Raw genomic sequence first — 9,141 nt, forward strand, 5'->3', positions numbered from 1 at the left:
AGGCATTTTGTAGCACTGCTGTGATACTGCTGTGGCATTGAATTTGAGGTAAATAAATAGCCTTATATGGAAGCCTACTGTACATAGCTGCACTGCGTAGTGCATATCGTGGCTGTTGGGCTATAGCCTATGAGACCACAGTCGTTTTACTGTTGGGCAGAAACCTTTCATTTTTATTTTTCAAGAAATGGTAAAAAGAAAAAGAAAAAAAGTTACAATTTTGTTATTATTTAGTCTCAAGCTCTGAGCTAATACTTTCCAGACAATTTTGACCCGAGCATGGCATTAAAGACTAAAACCTTGATAAACTTTAGTTTTTCGAAAATAGCACATCTGCTAGTTTCACTACGTTTGTGTGCCAATGTCATACAACAAAGTGTACAATATGGCATTAACAAAACAAAATGAAAACGTAAAAGATCAAATATGGAGATTCAAGGTTTCTGCCTGACAGCAACGATATGCTGCCTATTGTATACATGGAAGTAAACTAATTACACAAAACGACTGGTCATTCACAATGTAGAGAGGTTGTTTCATCTGTCTTGCTCTCTGTATCCTGGCTGAATGTTGAAACATACTCTCTTTGACTTTCATCCTGCTTACCCCACACCCCGGCAGGGCGTCCCTGTGGAGCTCCTGTGTCGTTCTGCCCCTGCTGGCCCTCACCTGGATGTCCGCCGTCCTGGCCATCACCGACCGGCGCTCCGCGCTCTTCCAGATCCTCTTCGCTGTCTTCGACTCACTGGAGGGCTTTGTCATCGTCATGGTGCACTGCATCCTGCGCAGAGAGGTAACCTGAGCTCCCCTCGCCGCCCCTGACATATATATTTCATGTTTTATCGCCCTTGTTATCCGGCACGTTGGATTGGATGTTGTTTGATGTTTTACTGTGTATGTGGGTTTTGGTGGTTGATGGAGAGGAGATTGACGAGGGAGGAAAACGACTTGTTTGGTACTACTGCCGGCGGTGCTGGGGTCATGAGCTGATGTGTTTTGGCATTCCGGTTGCAGGTGCAGGAGGCTGTCAAGTGCCGCGTGGTGGACAGGCAGGAGGATGCTAACGGAGACTCGGGAGGATCTTTCCAAAATGGCCATGCTCAACTTATGGTAGGAAATATTAGGAATAAAGGACTTTTCGGACAGGGAGCGACTGACGTGCCTAATAGTTAATTTTCTATGAGAGAAGTTGAGGGTCAAGCTTATTTTCACGGGCGCGTTTGAAATGGCCTTTTGTTTTTGGGGTTTTTTTGTCTCCCAAGATTTTGTATTGGCATTAAATGTTGCATTTCTTTTACATTTCTAATACATGTATTATTTCTAATTAATATATTATTTCATCTACAGACTGACTTTGAGAAAGACGTGGATATGGCTTGCAGATCGGGTAAGACTTAAGCACTTGTACATGTGTGTGTAGTGTGTGTGTGTCCTCTTTGAAGACTCTCACGTCTCCGTACTTCAAACTCCTCTGCAGAACAGATGTGAGATGTGTCCTCGCACAATTATTGATGCGTGTCTTACAATCAGCGCACGAAGGAGGGCATTTATTGTGACGAGACACACAGTGCATTACAGCTGAATAACACAATTTAGCCCCGTCTGTTGGGAGTGGGCCGCATGTGTGCCATGCGGCTATATGCAGATAAATAGGGCTGTCTGAGTCTCTTCTACGTGGCGGCGGGCGTATAATTAAGTCCCTCCCGACAGTGCGGCATCAGATAGAGCCTCTCGTCTGATTTCCGTTGGGGAGCAAGGAGCTGATTATCTCTTGAGACAGGAGGATATCAAGAGAAGCATCTGTAGCAGAAATGCTGTTGACACGCAGACTGGAGATGAGATGGAAAAGAACAGGGACTAAATGATTTGATGTTTTTCTCTTTCTGTGCTGAGTGGGCGGCGAGCAGTCGGATGATTGTTTTGTGGCGTGGCTCCACTGTTGTCTGATGCTGTTCACCAGCCTGGACAGCGTGTGTGATATGTGCTCTATGAGCCAACAGCGCTTCTGGTGCAAAATGGGGTCACAGTACTGACAGTTGGCTGGCACAGTGTCCGTGAAATAGCCTTGTGGACTTAACCACTTAAACCCCAGAGTCCCCATTCTGGGTCGAATATTCAGTGAAAATAGCCATTCTACAAGCTGCATTGGCAAAAACAAGCCTTGTGTTTTGTTAACCAGAGCTCTGGTATGCTCTGGTCAACAAAGTACAGTTTTTAATTTAGAGTAGCCAATCATTTTTCCCGCCTCATTTTTCTCCTGAATGTAGTCATTATTCCAATGAATTACTCCCCATACACACTGCTGTCAGTATCCTACCTACTCACCTGCCAGTGAGGTGACCCCACTGGGAGGACCTATAGGGCCTTCGTCCTATTCCCTCCGCCCAACACTCCCCACTGACAGGTGCCGCCCCAACCTGTATAGACCATAGAAATCTTGCCCTCAGAACCTAAAGAGGTCAACGCTGTGTTTCGTGATTTTTATAATGAGCTCTACACCTCTGAGGTCGTTCATAATGTAGGTAAATGTAATGACTTTCTATCTACAATTCGACGACATCCTGCTGTTTATTGAGAATGCTCCACAGTCAATTACACACATTCTTAAGATTTTTTATCAGTTCAGTGCCATCTCAGGCTACAAAATCAATTGGACAAAGTCAGCCCTTTTGCCGCTAAATGAGGAGATGAGATCTGTTGTTCTGCCTCCCATAATCCATAATTTAAATATCTTGGCATAGATGTGTTCCCGTCTCTTCAAGCTACTGTTAAAAACAATTATAGTGACACTTTGAACAAAAATTTTCTTGATTTAGACAGATGGTCGTCATTGCCCAACTCTCTTTGAGCTCGAGTATCAATCATAAAGATGAATGTCCTCCCTAGGGTTAATTTTGTGAGTTCTATGCTCCCACTGCCACCGCCAGCACAGTATTGGACTAAGATTCATTCTGCTATATCTAAATTTGTGTGGAATAGGAAACGCCCACGTCTCAAACTTTCCTTGTTACAGCGGGCCAGAGCTGATGGCGGTCTCTCGTTGCCTAACTTCAAATTATATTATTGGGCTTTCACTCTTCGCCCCCTTTTAAGATATTTCGACTCAACTATAAAGGTTTGTTGGCGAGAGCTTGAGGAGAGTTTGGTTCATCCTGTTGAATTGAGAGATCTGATCTATTCAAACATAACGAATAATCAATGCAAAGTTCGCTTTGGGCCAATCATTTCTCAGTTAGTAACAGTGTGGAGAGCGGCTGAAAAATTGCGCAAGATTGATTTGAAATGGAATTAGTTTTCCCCAGTGTTCAACAATGATGGTTTGCTTTTGGACAATCGTCCTATTCGTTTTCCCAGATGGAGTTCCAAGGGGATTCATACTTTGGGTGATTTATTTGATGTTAATGGTCTTTTTTTTTCTATTTACAATTGAGAACTGCCATGAGGACATATGGGGTGCCATGGCAGACCCCCCTTGCAATGCACCCTTTGCATAGACTTATCTGTGATGTTAGGTCAAGAGGTTTTGTTTCCGTATTGTATGATTATTTATTAGAATCTAGTTATGGGACCTTGCTTGTCGATACTGTATGGAGGAATAACATACCAAATCTAGATCCAGATTGGAGCTGGGATACAGTGTGGTCTAATGTTGTCCTGTCTTCTAGGAATCCTGATCATCAACAAATTCATCTAAATTTTGTTCATAGGACATACTTAACCCCCCGTAGATTGTGTGCTATGCGGATTTTAAATAATCACAACTGCACTTTCTGCACGTCAAACGCCATAGGTACATTCTTTCATATGGTGTGGGAGTGTCCGAGTGTCCTCATATTTTGGAATTTGGTTGCTACTAACATTTCGACTATTCTACAAGTTAACATCACACCCTCCCCATCTCTATTCTTATTAAATGATGTATCCCAGTTGCCATTAAATAACACCCGTATTCGTGTCTTCTTTGCTGGCGCAACGGCCGCAAAGAAGATGGTTGCTTCGCACTGGAAACCGCCTCATACATTGTCATTTCGCCAATGGGCTTTGACCTTTCTAGACATCATTTATCTAGAAATGTCTACAGCAAGATTGCATGGTGCAAAAGAGGAAAACATTGGTTTGGTAGATTTGGTCTGGTATTGCAGATTTGGTTAAGGGCATGGTTTAATCATTATTATTATTATCATTATTTATTTATTTTTTGTCTCCATTGCACAGTAGTAGGAGTAATGACATTTTGTGGCATCTTCGGTCTCGGGGGGGGGGGGAGGGGTGGGTGGGATTGTTTGTTTTTGTGTTCCTTGCTTTTGCTGTTATGTGTTGTTTTATATGTGTTTTGTTTTCTTTAAGTCATTCATGTTGTTAACGTGTATTATTGTGATTTTTGTCTTAAAATAAAAAACATTTGATAACAAAAAAAAATAATCTTGCCCTTATGTTAATGAAATATGCCACCCCGTTGCCCCCCTGCTTTTTCACACAGCACCCGAGCGCTAAGTATAATAGAGTTTAACACTCTGTCTTCCCACAGGTACCCTGAAGCGATCCTCTGTCCCGGGGGAGGAGAAGGCCTCCGCTGGGACCCACACCCTCCAGAAGGGCTCCAACTTCAACACCATGCCAGCTAGCATGGCCAAGGTGCACCTTCAGAATGTGAATGACTACAGCAGCCACACCCTGACCCTGCGAAGGGAGAAGGGCGCCGCCAAGGGCATCAGCACCGAGCTGCCGGGTGCCAAGTCCATCTACATCTGTGATGGCGAGCTCTTCAAGCAGCTGGACGGAGAGCTGACGCGGGCACCCGGGGAGGGCGCCGGCCCCGATGGGACGGGCTACATCCTTCTGCCCAACAACAACAACACAGGCACTCTGAAGCCCACCAAGGGCAAAGAGGACCCGGCGGCCAAGTATAACATCAGCATCGAGCAGCTGCCCCAGACCAGGCTCATCCACCTGGCCAACCCCGTCAACGGCGAACCCGTGCCCGGCTTCGGGCTGAAGAGCCTGCCTTCTGACCAGGTCAGCGTGTCGTGCTCCGACAGGGACTCGCCGATGCACAACCAGCAGCACCTGTCCAGAGACACCCAGATGACCTGCAGCACGGGCGACGGAGGCGACTCCGGGAACTCTGGCATGATGTCCAAGAGCGAGACGGTCTCCACGCTCTCCATGAGCTCCCTGGAGGTACGATGGAGACCGAGGTGTTAGATACGTTTTCATGCAATCAGGAGAGAGAACTCAGGATGCCAAATAGAAATTGGACGTGATGAAATGTAAAACATGAGCATACAAAATTGGAATTATACAACAATGATTGATTGATTAAATACTTTATTAACAAGTTGCGAACTTACGAAAGCAATGCTAAAACACAAAAAATCCATTCTGGTCCTATGTATTCAATGCATCATGAAGACATGTATTACAATACAAATCCTCATCAATTGCAGGAACAATAGGTATATTTACAGAAAACTGCGATACAATATACTGTAGATGCACTATACTGAAGCTAATGCATGTGTCCTCTCTCCTGATTTGGTGAAATTGGTGTCCCACCTGGGCGTTTATTTTATGTTTACTAAAAAGCTGGAGAGATGGGGATACCCCTGTTACTGAACACACACTCTATATAGCAATGATTATTGTCAGAATATATCTTTTACCTTTTAACAAAAGCTTTCAGTAAAATGTAGATTCTTTCCATTTCCGCAAAAAGTGGAAATGGATCGTTTCTTTTTTAGAGAGAGAGAAAAACATTATCCTTCTTTCGAATGATAATTAAATCCAATTTCCACAATATACAGTAATTCCAGTTCAGCTGGGCAGATGAATCTCCTTCATGGATATATATATACTGTACACTGCTCAGTGCTCAATGCAGCCACAGCTCAGACACACTGCTCAATGCTCACAGACATCAGCCCGCTGGTATCTCTCTGACCTCAGGGCCAAACATACTCCCACAATGCAGTGCGAGGCGGCAGCTGCCACAGCAACTGAGCTACCTGAAGGTTAGGTTTTCCTACAGTATGTCGCTCGGTGACAGAGAGGGCTCAAAGGTTACTCGTCGCAAGCTGTTAGCTGCATGCTCGCCAAGCCTCACTTTCCCCTGTCTCACCTCTCTACCCCGAGTCCCCTCCCCCTTTTAGCTGATCTGGAGCTGCAGAATGAAACATGAAGCGCTCAAGCATTCTGTCTACTCACGAGGCAGGCGATGTAACAATACGTCTTTATTCTCCCTCTTTTATGTCCCTCCAGAGACGAAAATCACGCTACGCCGAGCTCGACTTTGAGGTAAATTTAGTCTGTTTTATTTAGCGTGGATTATATAAAATTATTTGTTGGGGGAAATTGCGTCTCTAGAGAACTGCATAATCACTCAATTCTCACTGTTTAAGACTGTGACTGAGCATTGGGAATGAGCTGTGCAGGGTACTGGATTGTGAGATCGAAACACGCTTAATGCCTCAACGTGATCTGTGTTGTTACCACGCAGAAGATAATGCACACCCGGAAACGCCACCAGGACATGTTCCAGGACCTGAACAGAAAGATTCACACTGGAGACACTGGAGACTCTCCACCAGTGGACGGCAAGGCCAAGAGATGGAGTGTGTCCTCTGCCAGCAGTGACAAGACAAACATGAGTGTAAGCCCAAGGACTCCACTATCTCATCTCTTCTCGCTTTTTCTCTACTTCTCTCTCTCTCACACCCTCATACACTCTCTCCATTGTTCCTCTTAGTGTATCACAAAGTGATTGCCTGTTTGATTTTGAAGTGCTGCCATAGAGGAGATTGCATGTTTTTTTCTGTCTGCCTAAAAGGAAAAGAAAAGAAAACACGACTAACAGCCCATCATCATTCCCTCCATCCTGCCCCCAATTGTCTCTCGTCCTCTCAGGACAAGCAGCAGACCCCCAGCAAGAGAGCCTGGGAGGGCATCAGGAAGAACCATTCCCCCCCATCCTGGGTACGCAAGGACCTGGAGACCGTAGCGGCCTCGCCCCTGGAGATGCAGACTGTGGAGTGGGAGAAGGTCAGTGCCACCATCCCTCTGGTGGGCCAGGAGATCATGGACCTGCAGACGGAGGTGTGAGAGACGCCAGCAGGCCTCCCAACCTCCTCCACCCTCAGAACCCACCCGACATTCTGTAAACCCCATGATCTCAGATAAACACGCCGCACACGCCCCACCTCACCGCCCCGCTCTGTATCTCCACATGAGGCTGGACTAAACCCATTCAGAAAGGGGATCAAGAGGGAAGGAGAAGGAGTGTGAGAGAGAAGGAGTGATGAGCAGGCATCAACAGATAAGACAGAAGGTCTAAGATGTTTGCGCCGTGATTTTTTTTATATATATATATATATATACGTATATATATATATTGTTTCGTTTCGTTTGAAGCTGGACCTGGAGTTTTGCCTACAAATACACTATGTCCAAGTAACTGAATGCTGGTTCTCCTTATAATATTAAACATATGGTCCTGGATTTCTAATCAGCATACTTGATGGCAAAAAATTGACTTGCTCTGAAACAGATTGAGCTATGGGTATGTGTATCATCACACATCATGGCCATGTAAACACCATAAAGGTAATCATGCAATGTTTACCCATTGTATTAAATGGTCATAATGTGATTATCATGATTATGTCTCTTTTTTATGTTTTTTTTTCTCCCACTGTTGTATTATGGCATCACTGTTCCTCTCTCTCCCTCTCCGGGTGGATGGTACATTGGTGAGTGGGTTGGTGTGTGGGGGTGGCACTGGACGAGGGAAAGCCGGCAATTATATACCAACCTAAAGGAATGGAACCTATAGCATACAAGCCCCCAATTATCCGGGTAAACGAGGAGGCAGACTGCCAAACTGTACCCACGTGCCCCTCCATGTCCACCGGCCGCCACTCGGCCTCTGCCCACTGTATCGCCACCATCTCTCCTACCCACGCAGGGGCACGCCCACCTTGCATGACGAGCAGCGGGGTGCAACACAAACAGACCTCTAACTCAGCCAACACAGCTGGTCGTCTGCCTTCCCGACGGCAGATGGACACCGCTGTGACAACAAGTGCAGGCCGACGGGTCGGTGCGCGCTCTCATTGGCAGACGCCGTCAATGACAACACCGAAAGATAACGGGGCCGCGACTCTGTGACTCCCTCGGCGAGTGAAGAAAGAGCCACGTTGATGACTATAAAGCTGTTTGAGGGGATCGGTCGCTTGATGTACAAGCAGGCTTGGTACATTGAACCTGAAGGGAATATTTGAAGCTTAAACCACTTAAACCCCATATGGTTGACCGGAGTCCCTCCGGGCTCTATACTAGTCAGTGTATTTTCTGTTTTATGTTTCATCCGTGTTGTGGGGAAAGCTTTCAGATCGACAAGCTCACAGCTTGTCCATCTGTTATTGTCAGCGCAAACTTTAACCCACAATACGGATACTGGGGTTTAAGTGGTTAAACATTAAGGAAGAACAAGGTACTAATGTCTTCTTGTGTGTGTGTGAGTGTGTGTGTGTGTGTGTGTGTGTGTGTGTGTGTGTGCGCGTGCGCGTGTGTGTGTGTGTAAAATAATTACGGTATGTTCAAAAAGGGAATACGAGCGGAGTAAATGAACAGATCTATAGATCTAGTATATATATAAATATATATATATATGATATGATGAATATATATCCTGTAAGACATCACAGAGGTGGGGACTGTAGTAGCCAGTGCGGTGATGGTTGCACACAGAAAGCACAAGGCTTCGTTGGAGTCCTGTTGTACAGCATAATTATTCTTTCCAACAGAGTTCTACAGAATGGATTTTAGCCTATAAATATCTTTCTTACCGTGCTTGGGGATAATTGTTATCATAATATCATTATAAATATGAATATGGTTATTCGGATTGAACCCCCTTGGACCCCCCCGCCCCCCATCCTTTCAGGGTACTGGAGTATACGAGTGTTCTGTATCGCAATGTAACTGTGTGTGTGTGTGTGTGTGTGGGGGGGGGGGGGGGGTGCGTGCGTGTGTGTGTGTGTGTGTGTGTGTGTGTGCGTGTTTTTGATATCACCAAAATTGTCAACCCCTCGGATCTGTACTTGTCTGAACCTCCTGAGGTCAACTGACCCCCCCCCCCCCCCC

General features: G+C 45.6%; 1 protein-coding gene across 1 annotated transcript in view; it reads left to right on the top strand.

The window, feature by feature from the left end:
* Positions 1 to 7,157, top strand: part of adgrb1a (adhesion G protein-coupled receptor B1a) — a gene marked incomplete at its 5' end in the record, with an annotated part of 84,815 nt that extends 77,658 nt beyond the window's left edge. The window contains 7 exons of the mRNA XM_083762177.1: positions 622 to 793; positions 1,015 to 1,110; positions 1,348 to 1,387; positions 4,529 to 5,181; positions 6,259 to 6,294; positions 6,497 to 6,649; positions 6,904 to 7,157. Coding sequence (XP_083618303.1) covers positions 622 to 793; positions 1,015 to 1,110; positions 1,348 to 1,387; positions 4,529 to 5,181; positions 6,259 to 6,294; positions 6,497 to 6,649; positions 6,904 to 7,098 — 1,345 coding nt within the window. The 3' untranslated portion in view covers positions 7,099 to 7,157. The remainder of the gene's footprint in view (positions 1 to 621; positions 794 to 1,014; positions 1,111 to 1,347; positions 1,388 to 4,528; positions 5,182 to 6,258; positions 6,295 to 6,496; positions 6,650 to 6,903) is intronic.
* Between the last annotated feature and the right edge of the window lie 1,984 nt (positions 7,158 to 9,141).

This window comes from Protomyctophum parallelum, assembly GCF_964188405.1.
Source record: "Protomyctophum parallelum genome assembly, chromosome: 3".
Taxonomy (NCBI): domain Eukaryota; kingdom Metazoa; phylum Chordata; class Actinopteri; order Myctophiformes; family Myctophidae; genus Protomyctophum; species Protomyctophum parallelum.